The 22,061-nt window shown below is 36.1% G+C and overlaps 1 protein-coding gene across 2 annotated transcripts in view; it reads right to left on the bottom strand.

The window, feature by feature from the left end:
• The window catches only part of CERS6 (ceramide synthase 6), a 324,715-nt gene that overhangs the window by 142,778 nt on the left and 159,876 nt on the right, over positions 1–22,061 (bottom strand). For both annotated transcript variants that reach the window (XM_001154789.7, XM_016949972.4), the window contains exon 4: positions 2,386–2,443. In XM_001154789.7, the coding sequence (XP_001154789.1) occupies positions 2,386–2,443 (58 nt within the window). The remainder of the gene's footprint in view (positions 1–2,385; positions 2,444–22,061) is intronic.

The raw sequence follows: 22,061 nt of genomic DNA, 5'->3' as shown, positions 1-22,061 counted from the left end.
TTGGATGGAATTAAAGAAAGAAATTCCCACACAAATTAATTCAACAAGAAGAACAATGTCTAGTTCTTCTTTCCTTTCCTTTTTTTTATTAAAAAAAAAAAAAGCATTTGTTATAACCAGAGGCAGTTGAAAGGAAATTGGCATAAAACTGGTCTAGTTTAAGAAAAAATAATTTCCAAGGAAACACTCTACTGACAGTTCCTCTTACTGCCTCGTGCAGACTCACTGAGGACTGGTGGATAAAAATTATTCTCATTCCATTCCACTTGTTTAGGGACAGAGTGAACCAGAGCTAAGTGTCAAAGTGTTTCCTGTTCTGATGACAGATAACCGCATTGCCGTATGAGAGCTAGAGAGGCTATATCCAGCAGGCCTAAAGGAAAAGATCAAAAACGTGCTCATCCTCTCTTTCCTTTCTCACCAACAAAGCCCCTCACCAACAGAACCAGGCATGAATTCCAAACCTTGACCTTAGTTAACAACCTGACCTTCCCATGAAGCACACCTCCTCCACATCAGCTGAAATTCCATCCAAAGCTGTTTCCTCTTCCAAGGTAGTAAAGTTATAAGCACAAAAGCTCTATAGTCATTCTATTTTTTCTAGATAAGTAAATCTGAAAACTAGAACAGAATTCCAAAATAAGCCGTTTAAACCATGTTTATTTACTCCAGTTGAGAATTTCTTCATACACAGAAACCCTGCAGAGTAAAACTCATCCTTCTAAATCGATTCAAATGGCCTCTGGGCCACATGGTCTTATTAAGTGAAAATAAGTGCAGTTACCAAAGGAAAAGACTACAAGTAAAAAACAATCCTTTAAAACAATATGATAATGGGAAACAACCACTATTTATAATAGAATTCACCACAGGCGGACAATATTTGATAACCCAGATTTTAAAATCTTAAAAGTATTTAAAATTTCCATGTCAATATTTACAAGATTAATAAGGCATGAAATTTGGTGCATTCCCAATTTTAACAAAAATTCTGTAATAAATAAAGATAACACTGATATCACTTTGGAGGCTAATACTATAGAGAACTTTTAAAAATAATTCCCCATGTTATGCCAAATCACTATTGTTAATATGTGTACGACTATGAGAAGATAGGCCTTCATAGGGTTTTATTTAAGGAGTCTAACCCGATAGTAGTTCCAGTAAGAACTGAAATAACCTGGAAAGACTATAGCAGCCACAAGGAATTACTTTCATAGATTCCGGTCCCTCAGTTCATGCAGGATTATAGTAAAAGCAACAGCAGGGGAAATGATCTTATGAAAGAAATGAAATTTTCCACCAGCAGTTAGTGCTGCCCTGTTAGTAACTAGGCGAGAGAGAGAGAGACAGATATTATATATATAATATGTAATATATAATTATATAATATATAATAAATGTATAATATATAATATATATTATATAATATAATAAATATATAATATATAATATATAATGTATATTATATATTATATAATATATAATAAATATATTATATATAATATATTATATAATATATAATACATGTATAATATATAATATATAATACATGTATTATATATTATATATAATACATGTATTATATATTATATATAATAAATGTATTATATATAATATATAATAAATGTATTATATATAATATATAATAAATATATTATATATTATACAATATATAATAAATATATTATATATTATACATAACAAATATACATTTCTTTATTATATACAATATGAAAATATTTATATATAATTATGTTATATATAATATAAATATAATATAAATATAAATTAAATATATATAAATATAAATATAAAATGTTATATATAATATAAATATAAAATATGCTACATATTATATAAATATTAAATATATATTATATAGTTAATATATATTTATATAATATAGTTTATATATATTATATTAATATGTAGTTTATATATTATATATTAATATAATATATATATTTTATATAAGATATAATATAAATATATATTTATATATTTACATAATATTATATAAATATATATTATATAATATATATAGTTATTTCTACTGGTGAAGAGTACAGTGGTAATACATGCTGCAACAATTCATGTTTTCAAATTGTGTGATTGATGTAGAAACTCTAACTTCTTTCAAAGCATCAGATGGATTTTATAAGCTTCCTAATACCTGAAAAGTAATAAATAACCCACTGGAGTGACTATGGGACTTAGCAACATCCGAAATATTTTTGTAAGTCAAATGAAAATGCACAAATAATTCTTAGGAAGCCTGATATGATTACCTAAAATATTATTACAGTCACACATTAAAAAAAAAACCACGATATAGACATACACTTACATAAGAATTATGTAAAATAGTTTGAGAGATCCTACCTTTTTCAGGAATCTGACTCCGTAGGTAAATACATAAAGGTAAAATGAAAATCTCCACCTGTAGAAGGTTAAAAAAAATTCTGTGACATTCAGTTTATATATTCACAGCATATACTGAAATATGTAAGGGAGGGAAAAGAGTTCATTAAATTAAATTTGTCCCCCTACCTCAACTAAGGATTAAACTTAATGAGCAATTTCAGTGCTAGCTGAAGCCATACACTGGTATACATGGCTTATAGAAAATATTTTGAGTATTATATTCATAACTTAATTTTTTCATTGTTAATTGCAATATTTGCCCAACTGCTCATCTTCTCATTCTCCAACATGTGAACTTCTTCTTGTTTATCACTCATGAAGGGATATGATTTGATAATATGAAGGTATAATATCTGAATCAGACAAATAATTCAAAACTAACAACTGGAGTTAACTGAAGTTCATATTTGTTTTAAAAGAGTTAATATTTTAAAATTAGGTAAGAATTTCACTTTGTCTTTTAACAACTATATCAACATCTTTGTGGATGTTGCTAAAGGAAGGCATATAGAATCTAAATAAATCAAATTACAACTATAAATGACAATTTTATACCATGCCAAACTTATGGTCTAGCTGTGACTTTCACTTCTAATGAAGAAAAATTTTTAAGTTTTCTTTTGATTTTAAATGATGGAAATGTTTTAAGTCTTTTAAAATATAAGATTGTGTGTGTGTGTGTGTGTGTGTGTGTGTACACTTATTACAAAAAACTCTTACTCTAGTACTAAATTCCCAATTTTATTTCTTGTACTTCTGAGTATGAATAGCTACGCCTTTAAAAGTTGGCTGGATGTCACTAAATGGCATTCCTGATATCATAAAAAAAAAAGTTATCTTGTAAGAAAAGACAATTAACTTATTGTAGTATAATAGTTAAGGGCTGGGCGTGGTGGCTCACACCTGTAATCCCAGCACTTTGGGAGGCTGAGGCAGGTGGATCACAAGGTCAGGAGATTGAGATCATCCTGGTTAACACGGTGAAATCCCGTCTCTAATAAAAATACAAAAAATTAGACAGGCATAGTGGTGGGCGTCTATAGTCCCACCTACTGAGGAGGTTGAGGCAGAAGAATGGCGTGAACCCGGGAGGTGGAGCTTGCAGTGAGCCGAGATCCCACCACTGCACTCCAGCCTGGGCGACAGAGTGAGACTCCATCTCAAAAAAAAAAGAAAAAAAGTTAAGAACTTAATTTTAACTCCATCTCCATTACTAATCTCTCAATGGTTATGGGTGAGAGTGATAACAAGTTTCTGTTTGTTGTACAAATTCTAGATCAAAAATTAAAACCAGGGATATCTTCATGGGTGTGTGACTTAGGCAGTCACATAAGACTTCATGCTTGATTTAATGCTTTGTTACTATCTTGAAATTCTTAATAGTTGTTGAACAAGGGACCCAGCATCTTATTTTGCATTGGATTCTGCAAATTATGTACCCAGTTCTGGTCAAGACAGACTCAACTAACTTTGGGCAAATCTGTTAATATCCTTTGATCTCAGTTCCATCTCTATAATGGGAGAGTGGGTTTGTGCTATAATGATGCCTCAAGGATTTGGTAGCACAAGTATTATCTCTACTTCTCTCTAGTCCCTCCCAATCCTTCCCGTATGGAACTAGCCTACTTCATGCATTTGCCTTGTCTGGCCCCTGGAGGCAAATGAATTTGCAACTCCGAGATTAGGTTATTTATAACAGCTGTTTAAGTTCTAAGACCCTTGTTAGTAGGTAGTGATCAGGCAGTTTTTATGTATAAAAAAGTTTTACAGAAGTCATTGGAATTCCTACCATCATTTATGTATCTACATTTTATTTAATCACTAAAATGACCCAGTTTTCATAACACATAGATTCTATTATAGGAACACTGATGCCTCCATCATTTGAATAGCAACTTGTGATGAATATTTACAAGGCAGAGTTTATTTCCACAAAATATCTGCAGAAAGCAAAATTTTCAAGCATCTTGCAACTTGAAAAAGCACTTCTTTAAGTTGTGGAGTTTCATATGTTATTGTTTTAAATGCTAGCTACCAGTCCCTGATATAGTCCCTCCCAATCTTCTACTAAGATACCTGTAAAAGAGATAAATAATAAAGTTCATGCAACCATGAAAAGGAAGATATGACCTTCAACCTACTGCTAGAATCAGGGAAGAATTCTTATAACAGAAAAAGAATGAAATTAGATGTAAAAATGTGATTAACAGTGAAAAGTCACAAGCCTTGAAGGAAGTAGGGAAATCTTCATCTGCATATCACCCTGTCTCCACTTTCTGCCATCTTGTATAGAAATGCAAAATCTGTATCAGTCGGAAACTTTGCCCTTTACCACAAATGATTACGTACATTTCTTGAGGCAGCAACAGAATCTCCCACCCCATATCTTAGTGATGGCTACTTTCAAAAGCCAACTGGGAAGAAGGAGATGCACTGTGAAATCTGGCAGTTTCAGTGACAGAAAGGCAGATTTAGGGACAAGATGACCTATGAAGGTACTGCATTCTGGAGGCTGGCGTTCTTACACAATCCACATATAAAGCAACAAAGAACAAGGCTATTGGAGATAGCTGCTTTATATGAAACTTTCACTGAAAATGGGGCGAAGTCTATAGACATCAACCTGCTTCAAGGTCAGAGATGTAAAAGAGGACTTTTACTAACAAACAGGAGGAGAGAGAGTGGGGCTGAGGGCAATCCGCACATCCCCTCTGTTAGCAGGTCTAGATGAATATCTCTAAATTCCGGAAGGAAAATAACAGCTCAGTGTCAGCATGGGTCTACTAAGTAGTAATAAATGTGGAAAGAAAAGGGCATGTTAAACATTCAAAGGAAGAACAGTCTCCTAAAAATGACTTCCTAGAGGAATCATTAGTAATTTTTAGGAAAGTTTTAGGCATTGCCAATATAATACAAGAAGATATGACCCCTTGAAACAAAACAGAAAGTTGTAAGTCAATAAAAGACTGCTGGGTAAGATAAAGAGATTATAGGTGGAATAAAGGAGCATTGCACAGAGTCTGAAAAATGAAGTGCACCATTAATATCCACTGGAGGGGAGGAACATAGATACATACAGTATAAAATTAAGTCATTTACATAGAGGGTAAACACCCCCATAAGGCCAGAGAAATGAACCAAAGATGAAAAAAGATCCTAGATCTGGAAGACTAGAAAACAAATCTAATTATAGTTGTTTCTGAGGAAATACAAGAACTAAAATAGAATAATCAAAGACAAAAAGACTAAAAAAAATGTGAACTGAAAAAAAAGACAACTAAATTGCATTCCAAACAATATCAATTCAAAGCGATGTTCTGACAAAAATGTTGAATCCTAGGTTTAAAAAAAAAAAAAAACTTCAGTGTTCAAGCATAAAAACAACAAGTCAACACACATAAATTAAATGAAAACAAATCACCATCAAAAGAACAAATACCCAGTTGGTCTTACAGTTCTCTGCTGTATTATTAAGTGCCAAAAGAAAGGGAAGACTCAATCAAAGAAAGCTTCTGCCAGGCAAACTTCCTCTCATTTGCAGAGGAATATATGAAAGGTATTCTCATATATTCAGAGGCTCTAAAAATACATTATTCATTAACCTTTATGAAAAAATTACTTCAGCCTATTCTGACCCACCAATATACAAACAAAAAATAATATTTCAAAAAGTATAATTCTAGCATAAAAAGACTATGGTTAGCAACATAAATCATTGCCCTAAATTTCATTGCCAAATTAAATGCTCTTGTTTTTAAGGGATAATTTAATACAAAATATTTAGCAATAATAATCAAGGGATGAATTCTTAGATTAATGAAAATGAGGAAAGGAAGCATTAAATTCATTCTTACGGGAAAATTTCAAAAGACTTCTTTTGATAACAGAAATAGACTAAGACTATTTCTTTAAACACTTAAAGATTACTCTTGGTTAAACAAGGTAGATTAAACACATAAATTTACCTCTGTGTCTTTATGAAAGTACCACTAAACGGGCAAAAGAGGGATTTTGTTCAGTAAAGCATAAACTCCCAGGGACACAAAACTGGAGTGAAGACAACCACCCTGTTTCAGGGCCTGGAAAGCTGCAGGAGGGGAGGAATGTTAGCTTAGCTAGTGGAACCAGAAGTTGAATCCTAAACGATCTGTGGAGGATGCTCAGAAGGACCACCAATTCCCAGAAAGACTCCATATAAGGAAGCAACTTTGTAAGACCAGTATTGGAAAAAGAAGCCTAGGGATTAGCCTGTCCAAAGCCAGACGCCTGGTAAGTGGAAAAACTGGGACACAAACCTAGCAGTGACTCTAAAGCCCTCTCTCAAATTCTACAGAATTAGAGCACCCTGCTTTGCCTAGAGACGTCAATGTGTTCCACTACATTTGCTTGGATATGGAAGGCTTTTATATCTTTCAAACCTGAAAATTAGAATAGGAAGCTAGTAAAAACTACCACCCACTAAATCTGGTTTATTGTCCTTACACAACAAGGTTGAACAGGGCTCTTTGTTAAAATCAAGACTACTAAAATGTGCATTTGAAGCAGGAAATCAGAGCATTGAGGTCTCAGGTCTTGTTGCCAGGTGTCACCCAAAAGGCAAGGGATTGTAAACTACAGAGGCAGCAGAAGCAGGGGAATCATCCAGAGCAGCCACCACCCCGCACGACTCAGCACATGCTCTAGGGAGACCAGGGCAGGCATACGAGGGCCATTTGATTTACAACTTTTATGTAGTACTTCCTCTATCCCCTGAGTTCTTCTAAGCACTTTACAAATAGGAAGTCATTTAATGAAACTGTTCCACACAACAAGGTAGGCATTATTATCAACATCTTTATTTTTTTTTCCCCTGATGAGGAAATGAGCACAGAGTGGGTTTAGTTACTTGCTGAAGGCCACACAGCTAGTAAGAGAGAAAGTCGGGATTGGAAATTAGGCTGTTTGGTTCCAGCATCCAAACTCTTAACCATTAAGCTATGCTACTTCTTCCTGATTTTATACCTAAAAATGGAAGACAATGTATTCAGCTAAAATGATGTTTCTAACCTGGTGGATATTAGTGGATGCTGCATAATTGAGAACTGTCTCTACCCTGATGAATGAAAACTGACTGCTTGCAAATCTGGGGATAGAAGAGCACCGAAAAGACGCTTCTTTTCAATACCAGGGTAGCTAAAACAATATTAAGCTTATTAACAATTATTACCCAGAGGGTTTTTCTCTGTCCTACTCACTCACCTCTCTCTACCTGCTGAGCCACTGTGGCTCCTTCAGGATTTATGTCAAATTCTAGTTGTTCCATAAAGCCACCTTTTCTGGATGCTGCAACATGGAAAACACTGTAATTCTGACTTGTTCTTTACCTCCTCTCCTTCTCTTTGATTACAGCCACAAGCCTTTGAATTGCTTGTGAGTTCCAAGTAGAGTAAGACTGAGTTTTATTTATCTTTGCATTTCTGACCACAAACAGTGGCTTGCAAAGAATAGTTCCTAAACTGACATCTAAATTTTTATTAAGAGTACGAGTGCTCCTTTTATTTACTGACTTTTAAGTATATTTACACCACAATAGATCGAATAATTTATCAACTACTTCCAGGAACTGTGCAAGTATGAACAAAAAAGGGGAGAGAGATGACATATATTGCCAATCCAACTTCTAACATGATCAATCAATCTGATAGAAATTTGGAATAAAAATAGTCAACTCTGGAATGGTATAGCTAATGAAAAAACTGTTATTGTGTATAAAACTAAGATACATTGCTAGAGCACCAAAAAATCAGTATATGGTTCTTCTGATTCTGAAATTGGTTTTATTAATTGAGACATTCTCATTTCAGCTTTTCCATCATCTAAATAAAAAGATTAACTAATTTATTATCAAATCCATGAAGAGAGGTGAAGTATGGCTTATACCTATGACATTAAAATTTTTCTTTCATAAAATTTAACACAATATAAATCACTGCGCTGTACCTTACAAATTATTACAAATGAAGTGAAATTATACAGTTGGACAAATGAGCAGAATATATTTAGGAACAAATATAGACTTCAATCTAGTGTTACTTTAAAATACATAAATCACTTTACCTCTAAGAACAAAGTAGATTAAGTGCCTATTTTTCCACTCAAAACTCAGAGCTTTCATGAGATATGAACAAAGCTACAAGATAGACATATTACACTCATTTTTATCAGTTTTCCAGTCAAGTACAATGGAATTTATAAAAACCTTCCAATGAGGTTTCCGTATTATATGTGACACATTCCCTTCCACAAAGTTTGGACATGAAGTAATTGTGGATTCAAGTTTGATAGAAGTAGTCATCTTTGTGAAGTCCTTTTACTTATAGTAGGTTCTCTTGGGGTGGGGGGTGTCACCTATTTATTTTTACAAAACAGTAACAGCTGGCATTTCATGGGTACTTACTTTATACCTGATACCATCACAAGAGTCTTACATATATTAACTCACCTATATTTTGTAAGAACCCTGTGGGTTAGATACACTGTGCCACTATCATTCCCATCGTACTATAAGATGGCAAGTTTAAATTACTTGCCAAAGTACGTGGTGAATTTGGGATTCAAATCCAAGCAATTTGACTCCAGAGATCATGGTTTTTACTACTAAATATTAAAAATTTTAGCACACAAATTAAAATCTTATTTTGACTATAAATACCATTACTCTGCTGCTACCATCTCTGTTTCAGTTCCTTTTCTATGCTAAGGTAGGAGGGCAAATAAGACATTGTTTACTCTTCATTTCTCTAAATAATGTAAAGCACACACTCAATGTGAAATGACTTAGCTAAAATCCTATTCAGAGCTGGTGTCATGAATGTATACTAGCAGAAAAACAGCTCACTGAATGCAACGATTCGGTCTTACAGGTGTTTTACAGGAACATCAGTATATTTCTGTCCACATAAATCAGAGGCATCTAATCCTGCACTCTTAAATTTTCTTGAAGCAGACATTGTTCTTAACAGCCTAGGTAGGGTCCCTAAGAGCCCATCTATGACCTTATTCTACAGATAGAAGACCCATGGAATTGTAAACTTTTCTACGTTTAACAAGTAACTTTGTGAAAGAAAACAGGTGTCCCCATTTTTCACACCAGGTCTCCATCGACATCTTGGGGTCCTGTGACCTTAAAGTCAAGACTAGAAATGGGTAACTATGCCACAAGTGTCAGAAAAAAACTCAGATACCTGATATACTGCCTATTTTTTGAGTATAGTATTCTTTAGTGTATAAATATCAAATTTTACAGATTAAACTGACATCTAAAGTTCTTAAAAGTCACCAGCTTCAGCCTTTGTTTGTTTAGGTAGATTGGTGAAATTTTGATTTGTGGAACAAAATATTCAATTATTTTGCATTTAATAAGTCTAACAAAGCCATCAGACATATTCAAGCACGTTAATGATTCAGATACAAAATTCTTTCTCGTCCCATGAGCTTTTAGCCGAAGTGCCTCTCTCTAAAGATTGTAACACGGCATTTTTTTTTTCCTGCTTTACTGAGGTATAACTGAAAGAGAAAATTGTATGATGTGAATGTGTACAACATGATAATTCATATACAGATACTTGGTGAAATGATTCCCATAATCTAGTTAGTTTTAAACCTGGGTCACCTTACTGTGCTATATATTAGATCCCTGGAATGTATTCATCTTATAACTGCAAGTTTGTTATCTTTCAACCAACATCTCCCTCTTTCCCCCACCCCTATCCCTGGTAATCACTATTCTACTGTTTCCATGTGTTCAACTGACACCACATTCTGAAGGGAGGAATGGGCTTGAAGTCTTGGTTAACTGATTGGTTTCATCTGTAAACACTGTTAAAAAGTTGTCACATGATTTTTAGGTCAGTAGTCTCCTTTTCGAGCTGTTACTGAGACACTGACTTTATTACTTGAGTTCAATGGAGATGTTCATCAACTGGGGAGGAAGCAAATTGACTGTAGTTTGAAAAACATCCCATATGTCTTAAACAATAAAATAAAGGTGAGATGACAGATTCCTTTTTGGAAACTCTGACATAAAATCTAAATTTCTAGAGTAGCTTTCAAGCTTTCATTAGTTTAAAGAAACTAATGTCCAAAGAAATATGATAGCTAGGAGAAAAGATGTTACTCATCCGTTAGACAGGTTATGCAGACTTGAGTTCTTGAAGACAAACATTTCCTGAAACTATTTCCACCTCCATCAATAATTAACTCTGTAACTCCAAATAGTTTTCTTCATTTGCTTAAGGCTCAGCTCTTTCTGTTTGAAAGGGAACAGAATTATCAATGCAAAGTCTTTGAGGTTGGAGGTAAGTCAAACCCATTCACCTATTCACTTTTCATTCTCCAGTCAAAGGTGAACTTAATTTGGGTAGAAGAGTCTTCATTAAATCATTGATTCAAAAAATATATTAGGCAGTTATGGAAAGTCTGATGATTTGCAAAGGAATGCTATATGTCTCTCATATATATGCATATATATAAACACACATATATGTAGTATAAACACAACAAGAAAATATAAACATTAAATTCAGGATAGACATTACTTTTGAAGAGTAAAGAACAGAGAAGGTATACAGCAAGCTGGTCCAAACCACAGCCTGCAGGCCACATGCAGGCCAGGACGGCTTTGAATGCGGCCCAACATAAATTTGTAAACGTTCTTAAAACATTATTAGATTTTTTTGTGATTTTTTGTTAGCTCAATGACTATCCTTATGTTAGTGTATTTTATGTGTGGCCCAAGACAATTCTTCTTCTTTCAGTGTGGCTCAGGGAAGCCAAAAGATTGGACATTTCTAGGGTATATGGGGAGCTTTAGCTGATTCTGTAATATTTCCATCCTCTAAAACAGCATCAAATATTACTGGGTGGGTTTTTATTGTATTAGTCTCTGTGCTTGTTACATTTTCTCTGTACTGTAAAATATTTCATTATTAAAAGATTCTGTACACAAGAATTATGCTCACTCAGAATGTATTCAATGACTACTTCTTTTCCTTCTCTCATACTTAGAAACGTCATATGACTTGTTCTTTACACCATCATTCCAACCATCCTTTTCTAAGCATCATAATTAATTTTCCTGTTTTCCTGCCATTGTATTCATGCTTTTAGGGCTAAAATTGCCATTGGAAGTGTATCAGATATTGTATGCATATATAGTTCTAAATCCACTATGTTCTATTTCACAGATTTAACTTTGATTTTGTTTTTTAGTGCTTTGGTCATAGGCTCCATTAACAGCTAGCCCATATTGTTCTTTATTGGGATCCATTCTTTTCTCTCCAAGTTGACTACCCTTGTCAAGCACCCAGCAAGGTAGAATTCAGCACCAATGGTATCTGTCCCTTCCCGTTAGTCTTCCCAACATCAGCCCTAGTCCCTACAATCTATTCAAAATACATCTGCAAAAAATTCAATGTCATTCTATTAGGTGAAATTCTGCCTATAAAATACCTCTCATTACTTCTAGAATTCCCCTGAATATACACTAATCTTATAATTGTCAGCTTAAAGTCTATTTACACTCATTTGAATGACCAAAATTTGTGGGAATCAGAAAAAGATAAGCAAGAATTTTCCAACTAACAATTGTCTAGTGTAAGGATAAAAAAGGGAATAAAATATTGATCTATTGTGGCCAAAATTAAATTCAGTCAATATGACTTTGGAGCATGCACTGGCAAAGGTCACAATTCTTTAGTGTGTGCTTCAAGCAAAAGTAGCCAAATGTTTATTATTATTTAGAGTCAAACTAATGTCATGTGTCCCTTGAACATCAAGGCTCTATGCAATTTTTTTCTTATCTGAAAGCAGACTGAAGACAAAAAGTCACTTCTTCAGCACTGATACTGTGATTGCAAAGGAAAAGAGAAAACTAAAGCCAAAGTTCTTAAGTTTTCAAAAAGCATGTACATTTGATTTTAAGAAGTGAATTTCCCCAGCTGGGCAGATTGCTTGAGCCCAGGAGTTCAAGACTAGCCTGGGCAACATACTGAGACCCCATCTCTGCAAAAAATACAAAAATTAGCCTGGCTTGGTGACATGTGCCTGTAATCCCAGCTACTCAGGAGGCTGAGGTGGGTGGATCACTTGAGCCTAGGTGGTCAAGGCTGCAGTGAGCTGTGATCACACCACTGCAATCCAGCCTGGGCGACAGAGCAAGACCTTGTCTTAAAAATAAAAAAAAAAAAAGGTGAATTTCCCCTTCTCTATTACCCTGCTTGGTGTCAGTTTTCTGCTGCAGGCTCTACTACACGTCTCATAACAAAACACGAGACTGAGTAACAGAACTTCCACAGGGATGAGGTAGAATCCATCACTTATTACTAAATCCATATCTATTAACAATAGAGTAAAATGTCTTTAGTTTCTTTATCTGACAATGGGGACTAAAATACCTAATTCTTAAGGTTGTTAGGGGAATTCAATGAGAAGAAAAAATTAAATTAAATTAACATGAACAGGAATGGATCCTAGTTGGCTGAGAAGGCTCATTCTACTTTTTTTCTTTTTTAAAAAATTTTTTTTGTTTTCATAGGTTTTTGAGGAATAGGTGTTATTTGGTTACATGAGTAAGTTCTTTAGTGGTAATTTGTGAGACTTTGGTGCACCCATCACCCAAGCAGTATACACTGAACCCAATTTGTAGTCTTTTATCCCTCACACCCTTCCCATCCTTTCCCTGAGTCCCCAAAATCTATTGTGTCATTCTTATGCCTTTGCATCCGCATAGCTTCCACTTATAAGTTAGAACATACGATGTTTGGTTTTCCATTCCTGAGTTACTTCACTTAGAATAATAGTCTCCAATCTCATCCAGGTTGCTGCAAATGTCATTAATTCATTTCTTTTTATGGCTGAGTAGTATTCTATCATATATATATAAATATATATGTGTATGTGTGTGTGTGTGTGTGTGTGTGTGTGTGTGTGTGTGTATGGATTGTGGAACCAGCCCAAATGCCCATCAATCAACAAGGGGATAAATAAACTGTGTCCACTTTGTTGACTGATGGGCATTTGGGCTGGTTCCACATTTTCACAATTGTGAATTGTGCAGCTATAAACATGAGTGTGCAAGTATCTTTTTCATATAATGACTTCTTTTCCTTGGGTAGATACCCAGTAATGGGATTGCTGGATCAAATGGTTCTACTTTTAGTTCTTTACCATAGTGGCTATAATAGTTTACATTCCCACTAGCTGTGCAGAGGTGTTCCCTATTCACTGCATCCATCTCAACATCTATTACTTTTTGATTTTATTATGGCCATTCTTGCAGGAATAAGGTGGTATCACATTGTGGTTTTGATTTGCATTTCCCTGATCATTAGTGATGTTGAGCATTTTTTCCTGTTTGTTGGCCATTTTTATATCTTCTTTTGAGAATTCTCTATTAATGTCCTTAACCCACTTTTTGATGGGATTGTTTGATTTTTTTTTCTTGCTGATTTGTTTGAGTTCTTTTTAGATTCTGGATGTTAGTCCTTTGTCAGATGTATAGATTGCGAAGATTTTCTCCCACTCTGTGGGTGCTCTATTTACTCTGCTGACTTCCTTTTGCCATGCAAAAGTTCTTTAGTTTAATTAAGTCCCAGCCATTTCTCTGTTTTTTCTGCATTTGCTTTTAGGTTCTTGGTCATGAAAAACTTGCTTAAGCCAATGTCTAGAAGGGTTTTTCCAATGTTATCTTCTGGAATTTTTAAGTTTCAGGTCTTAGATTTAAGTCCTTCATCCATCTTGAATTGAGTTTTGTAGATGAGAGATGAGGATCCAGTTTCATTCTCCTACATGTGGCTTCCCAATTATCCCAGCACTATTTGTTGAATAGGGTGTCCTTTCCCCACTTTATGTTTTTGTTTCCTTTGTTGAAGATAAGTTGGCTGTAAGTATTTGGCTTTATTTCTGGTTCTCTGTTCTGTTCCATTGGTCTATGTATCTATTTTTATACCAGTACCATGCTGTTTTGGTGACTATGGCCTTATAGTACAGTTTGAAGCCTCCAGATTTGTTCTTTTGCATAGTCTTGCTTTGGCTATGTAGGCTCTTTTTTGGTTCCATATAAATTTTAGGATTGCTTTTCTAGTTCTGTGAAGAATGATGATAGTATTTTGATGGAAATTGCACTGAATTTGTAGATTGCTTTTGGCAGTATGGTCATTTTCACAATATTTATTCTACCCACCCATGAGCATGAGATGTGTTTCCATTTGCTTGTGTCATCTATGATTTACTTCAGCAGTGTTTTGCAGTTTTCCTTGTAGAGGTCTTTCACCTTCTTGGTTAGATATATTCCTAAGTATTTTATTCTTTTTGCAGCTATTGTAAAAGGGGTTGATTTCTTCATTTGATTCTCCACTTGGTCACTGTTGGTGTATACGAGAGTTACTGACTTGTGTACATTAATTTTGTATCCAGAAGCTTTGCTGAATTTTTTATCAGTTCTAGGAGCTTTTTGGAGGAGTCTTTAGGGTTTTCCAGGTATATAATCATATCATCAGCAAACAGCCACAGTTTGACTTCCTTGTGACTGATTTGGATGCCTTTTATTTCTTTCTCTTGTCTGATGGCTCTGGCTTGGATTCCAGTACTATGTTGAAGAGAAGTGGTGAAAGTGGGCATCCTTGCCTTGTTCCTGTTTTCAGAGGGAATGCTTTCAACTTTTCCCCATTCAGTATTATTTTGGCTCTGGGTTTATCACAGATGGCTTTTCTTACATTCAGGTATGTCTGCTGAATGCCAATTTTGCTAAGGGTTTTAAACATAAAGCCATGCTGGATTTTGTCAAATGCTTTTTCTGGGTCTATTGAGATGATCGTGTGATTTTTGTTTTTATTCTGTTTATGTGTTGTATCACATTTATTGACTGATGTATGTTAAACCACTCCTGTATCCCTGGTATGAAACTCACTTGATTATGCTGGATTATCTTTTTGACATGTTGTTGGATTTGGTTAGCTAGTACTTTGTTAAGGATTTTTGCATGTATGTTCCTCAGGGATATTGGTCTGTAGTTTTCTTTTTTGGTTATGTCCTTTCTTGGTTTTGGTATTAGGGTGACACTGGCTTCACAGAATGATTTAGGGAGAATTCCTTCTTTCTCTATCTTGTGGAATAGAGTCAATAGGATTGGTACCAATCGTACTTTGAATGTCTGGTAGAATTCAGCTGTGAATCCATCTGGTCTTGGACTTTTTTTTGTTGGTAAGTTTTTAATTACCATTTGAATCTCACTGCTTGTTATTGGTCTGTTCAGGGTGTCTAATTCTTCCTGATTTAAGCTAGGAGGGTTGTATCTTTCCAGGAATTTATCTATCTCCTCTAGGTTTTCTGGTTTACAGGTGTAGAGGTGTTTATAGTAGCCTTGAATGTTCTTTTGTATTTCTGTAGTGTCAGTTGTAATACCTCCTGTTTCATTTCTAATTGAGCTTATTTGGATTTTCTCTCTTCCTTTCTTGGTTAATCTTGCTAATGGTCTATTAATTTTCTTTATCTTTCCAAATAACCAACATTTTATTTCATTTATCTTTTGCTTTTTTTTTTTTGTTTCAATTTCATTTAGTTCTGCTCTGATTCTGGTTATTTCCTTTCTTCTGCTGGGTTTGGGTTTGGTTTGTTCTTGCTACTCCAGTTCCTTGAAGTGTGATCTCAGAATGTCCGTGTGTGCTCTTTCAGACTTTTTGATGTAGGCACTTAGGGCTATGAACCTTCCTCTTAGCACCACCTTTGCTGTATCCCAGAGGTTTTGACAGGTTGAGCCACTATTGTCATTCAGTTTGAAGAATTTTTAAATTTCCGTCTTGATTTCATTTCTGACCCAATGATCATTCAGGAGCAGGTTATTTAATATTCATGTATTTGCATGGTTTTGAAGGTTCCTTTTGGAGTTGATTTCCACTTTTATTCTGCTGTGGTCTCAGAGAATGTTTGATATAATTTCAATTTTCTTAAATTTATTGAGACTTTTGTGGCCTATCATATGGTCCGTCTTGGAGAAGGTTCCATGTGCTGATGAATCAAATGTATATTCTGTGGTTGTTGGGTAGCATGTTGTGTAAATATCTATTAAGTCCATTTGTTCCAGAGTATAGTAAAAATACATTGTTTCTTTGTTGACTTTCTGTCTTGATGACCTGTCTAATGCTGTCAGTGAAGTACTGAAGTCCCCACTATTACTGTGTTGCCATCTATCTCGTTTCTTAGGTCTAGTAGTAACTGTTTATAAATTTGGGAGCTCCAGTGTAAGGTGCATAAATATTTAGAATTGTGACATTTTCCTGTTGGACAAGGCCTTTTATCATTATATAATGTTCCTCTTTGTCTTTTTTAACTGCTGTTGCTTTAAAGTTTGTTTTGTCTAATATAAGAATAGCTACTCCTGCTTGCTTTTGGTGTCCATTTGCATGGAAAGTCTTTTTCCACTCCTTTACCTTAAGTTTATGTGAGTCCTTATGTATTAGGTAAGTCTCTTGAAGGCAGCAATAGTTGGTTGGTGAATTCTCCATTCTGCCATTCCGTATCTTTTAAGTGGAGCACTTAGGCCATTTACATTCAATGTTAGTATTGAGATGTGAGGTACTATTGCATTCATTATGCTATTTATTGCCTGTATACCTTGGATTTTTATTTTTTTTTCCTAAATTGTATTTTTGTTTTATAGATCCTGTGAGATTTATGCTTTAAAGAGGTTCTGTTTTGATGTGTTTCCAGAATTTGTTTCAAAATTTAGAGCTCCTTTTAGCAGTTCCTGAAGTGCTGGCTTGGTAATGGCAAATTCTCTCAGGATTTGTTTGACCGAAAAAGACTGTATCTTTCCTTCATTTGTGAAGCTTAGTTTCACTGGATACAAAACTTTCGGCTGATAATTGTTTTGTTTGAGGAAGCTGAAGATAGGTCTCCAATCCCTTCTAGCTTGTAGGATTTCTGCTGAGAAATCTGCCGTAAATCTGATAGGTTTTCCTTTATAGGTTACCTGGTGCTTTTGCCTCACAGCTCTTAAGATTCTTTCCCTCGTCTTAACTTTAGACTACCTGATGACAGTGTGCCTAGGCGATGATCTTTTTGTGATGAATTTCCCAGATGTTCTTTGTGTGTCTTGTATTTGGATGTCTACGGCTCTAGCAAGGCCAAGGAAGTTTTCCTCGATTATTCTCCCCAATATGTTTTCCAAACTTTTAGATTTCTCTTCTTCCTCAGGAACACCGATTATTCTTAGGTTTGGTCATTTAATGTAATCCCAGATTTCTGGGAGGCTTTGCTCATTTTTTCTTAGTCTTTTTTCTTTGTCTTTGTTGGACTGTGTTAATTCAAAAACCTGTCTTCAAGCTCTGACACTCTTTTTTCTGCTTGTTCGACTCTATTGCTGAGACTTTCCAGAGCATTTTGCATTTCTTTCGTGCATCCAGTATTTCCTAAAGTTTTTATTGTATTTTATTTATGCTGTCTATTTCACTAAAGATTTCTTCCCTCATTTCTTCTATCATTTTTTTTTTTATTTCGTTAAATTGGACTTCACCTTTCTCTGGTGCCTCCTTGATTAGCTTAATTACTGACTTTCTGGATTCTTTTTCAGGTCAATCAGGGATTTCTTCTTGGTTTGGATCCATTGCTGGTGAGCTGGTGTGATTTTTCGGGGGTGTTAAAGAAACTTGTTTTGTCATATTTCCAGAATTGTTTTTCTGGTTCCTTCTCATTTGAGTGGGCTATGTCAGAGGGAAGGTCTGGGGTTCAAGGCTGCTGTTCAGATTCTTTTGTCCCATGAGGTGTTCCCTTGATGTAGTACTCTCCCTCTTTTCCTAGGGATGTGGCTTCCTGAGAGCCAAGTTGTAGTAACTGTCATCTCTCTTGTGGATCTAGCCACCCAGCAGGTCTACCAGGCTCTGGGCTGGTGCTGGGGGTTGTCTACACTGGGTCCTGTGATGTGAACCATCTGCAGATTTCTCAGCTATGGGTACCAGCTCCAGAGGAGGTGGCAGGGGGGGTGAAATGGACTCTGTGAGGTTCCTTAAGTTTTGGTTGTTTAATGAACTATTTTGTGCTGATTGGCCTCCTACCAGGAGGTGGCGCTTTGAAGAGAGCATCAGCTGTGGTAATATAGGGAGCATCAGGCAGTGGATGGGGACCTAGAACTCCCAAGAGTATATGCCTCTTGTCTTCAGCTACTAGAGTGAGCCAGGAAGGACCATCAGGTTGGGGCAAGGCTAGGCACGTCTGAGCTCTGACTCTCCTTGGGCAGGAGTTGCTGCAGCTGCTATGGGGGATGGGGGTGTGGTTCCCAGGCCAATGGAGTTATGTTCCCAGGAAGATTATGGCTGCCTCTGCTGTGTCATGCAGGTTGGTCAGGGAAGTGGGGGAAAGCCAGCAATTACAGGCATCACCCAGCTTCCACACAACCCAAAAGGCCACTGTCACTCCCACCATGCACCCCACAACAGCACCAAGTTTGTTTCCAGGCAGTGGGCAAGCAGGGCTGAGAACTTGCCCCAGGCTACCAGCCTCCCAGCTGTGAAAGCCAGCTGGGCTCTTTCAATTGCCCTGACATACCAGTCACACAATGCAGACATTTAAAATCATGCCTCATCTCCTGGAGTTTTAAGTTGTTTGTAAAGAAAATACAAGTATGTGTAGACACAGATGTTTATACATGTGTATATGTTCACACATATGCATATGTATATTATGAAAATATGTGTATACACATACGTTTGTATGCACATATGTATGAAAGTTAAATCCATGTATGTCAAGGATCTCCCATCCAATTGAAAACAAATGTAGTTGCACAGACTTCTGACCAATAATTTATATTTTCTATTTGAGAAGATGCTCTTGTTCCTTCCTCACTCAGTGAAGGGGCCATAATCAGCCTAACAATCTGTCAATGCTTAGATTTTTCCAATAAATGCCAGTGAACTTGCACTCCTGCATAAGAAAATAAGCCATTTCACAAAACCCAACCCCATTACAATGCACACAATGAAGTTCTTAGCTGACTGGCTGATGCCATATGAGCTGCATGCTGATTGCAAGAGTTGTGAGTTGCTCACACATCAGCTATATTCATACTGCAGCACCTCATGTTCTAAATAACAGGGGCCCTTTTTTCACTAAGAGCATGGGAAGACAGTGAGACTGAGCTGCCCACTTGAACCGAGCATCATGATTTCTGGTCCTAGCCACTATTACACGGTATTACATATTGACTGTAAAACTATACTTAGAAAATGAGCAGCATGAAACAATGGGTGAACATGAGATCATGAGGTTGCCAAGCAGGAAACACTGTAGCAACAGTGTTTACACCTATGATAACTCACAGGGTGATCCTGGGCAAGTTTAAGTGTCTCTTCTGGAGAAACAGTCAGACCGTTAAGTTCTCTTGAACTCTTATATTTTGAGTCCAAGTCCTATATTAGTTAAGTCTTGTATCTTGATCCTGCAATATTTGACACAACTGGCCATTCCACCTTGTTTGAATCACTGCTGCTGTGCTCATTCCCTTTCTGCCCCAACCCTCTGCTTCTCTTGCCTTGTGCACAGACCACCCTTGGTCTGTCAATGCCAGTGACACCTGGGGTTCCATCCTCAGCCTTCTTTTCACACCACGTGCTCCTGCTAGGTGAACTCACCCACTCCCTGTATGCTGGGCAATCACTGCCTCTAACCATCTCTATATCCCTGGACACTCAATGTCATTTGGACACCCAAACGTCGGCACCTGAGGCTCAAAATCCAAAAACAAACAAAACATATTATCTTTCTCCCAGGAATCCACTGTTTCTTCCTTCCATCTCTGTCAAGGACACTATTATCCACTCAATGTCCCAGGTCCTTGAGTCTTCCTTCGCCTTCAACCCCCTTTATCCCAGGCATCAAACCTCAAAGTTCTGCATTGGAAATATCCCTTTCATTTACTTCCTTTGCTCCATTCCCTCAGTCTCTTCCCTAGCCCAACACACCTAGTCTTTACCTTTCTTCAAGAGGTAGGCTGGCATTAGCTGAGTGTCACAGCCAGACCTGTAAGTCAGGCTGTCAATTGATTAATCATGACAGAGCAGTCACAAAGTCCAGACTATTTGCTTTGACATGAATGAGAGTTACTCCTCCTGCAGAAAAATCTACACAGGAGGTTGCTTGCAAAACACAGAAAAAGAACAAGAGGGGTTTGAGATCTTAAGAAGTGCTGTTCAGACAGATGGCCTAAGGCACTGTCACCAAAGAGCAATTCTTACATATCCAGAGGCCAACACTCCTAATCCCCCAGTGCTTTAATATTCTCAGCCAACCTGAAACTCAAAATCTCTGCAATAGGCAACCCATATGATGTCTCTGTGCCTCCACCCTTTTCTTAGTTGGGTAAAGCTAATCAACTGTTGCTCTGGCCTAGCCTGGGATAACCTCTTTAGGGAGACTAGATAAATCTCATTCTTGTTTCACCATATGTGAATTAAACAAAACAACACAAAAAAGCCTTAACCCTGAGTTTTCTTCTTCATCCAACTCAACCTTTCATGATCCTCCTGCAGTTTTCTCTGGTCTCCACCTCCCAAGAAGTGTTTATCCCCATAAGATATTGTTCTAACATTAAGACAACATATGTTATTAGTCATCCTTTAAGTGACCAACAATCAGTTGGAAATTTTCAACTCTGAGTGAAAGATCTGTGTCTTAAATCTTCTACGCAGGACTGGCTCTCAGGAAGCTATGTTCACTCAGCCTGGGCATGAAGACTTCCTCCACAATTTCACACAGTCTGTTTGATCCTGGGCACTCCCTATGCCTCTTTCTCATCTGCAAAATGAAAATAAAACCACCTACATCAAAGGGTTAGAATGAGGATTAAATGAGGCAATACTTGTAAAGTATGTAGAACAGCATTCAACACATGGCAAGGGCTCCGTAACTCTTAACTATCATTACTATTTTTATATAGCTGGCTTATGACGTGCACCCAATAAATGACTTCAAGTTTCATGAGTATGGGCCAGTGCCAATGGCTAGACAAACTACCAACTACAATATGACTCTAGGACAGACATCTCCTATTAGATTTGAAGAAGACACAAGCGTAGAATGAAGGAGGGCTTCATTCTTACAAAGTGGTTAAGCAGTAGGTCACGTAAATGAGAGACTCTGTGTTGCTTTTTTGTTAAATTTATGTGTCAGGATTTGGCTGACTTCTTACTTTTCCCTTGTTTGCATTTTTTAAGTTATTTAATGTTTAATATTATAAAACCACTTGAGATTGCTACTAACTAAATCTGTACTTTGTACAAGCATCTCTGAAAATGTTAAGTGTAAAATTTAGTAGGGCTGGAAAGTGGAAAGTACAGCAGTGAATTTCCATGGCAATGTGGTGTTATAAATAAGACATGATACACGGATAAATCGACCAATGAAGATGTACAGATGAACAAAGTAAGTATGTTTATTCATGGGTTTTAAAATCTTTTTGTATTCTGGTATTTTATAGCCACAAAATTAAATAATCTAACCTTCAAGGTCATCATGTAAGACCTTTAAACTGAGTCTCTAAACAAAAGTTGCAAACTTAAATCTCTACAGGGTCCAGGCAGGTTAAGGCAATTGAGGAGCTGGTT

This window comes from Pan troglodytes, chromosome 13 (assembly GCF_028858775.2).
Source record: "Pan troglodytes isolate AG18354 chromosome 13, NHGRI_mPanTro3-v2.0_pri, whole genome shotgun sequence".
Classification (NCBI taxonomy): Eukaryota; Metazoa; Chordata; class Mammalia; order Primates; family Hominidae; genus Pan; species Pan troglodytes.
The sequence above is the reverse complement of the archived record's forward strand: the minus strand, read 5'-3'. Positions and strand labels throughout refer to the sequence as shown.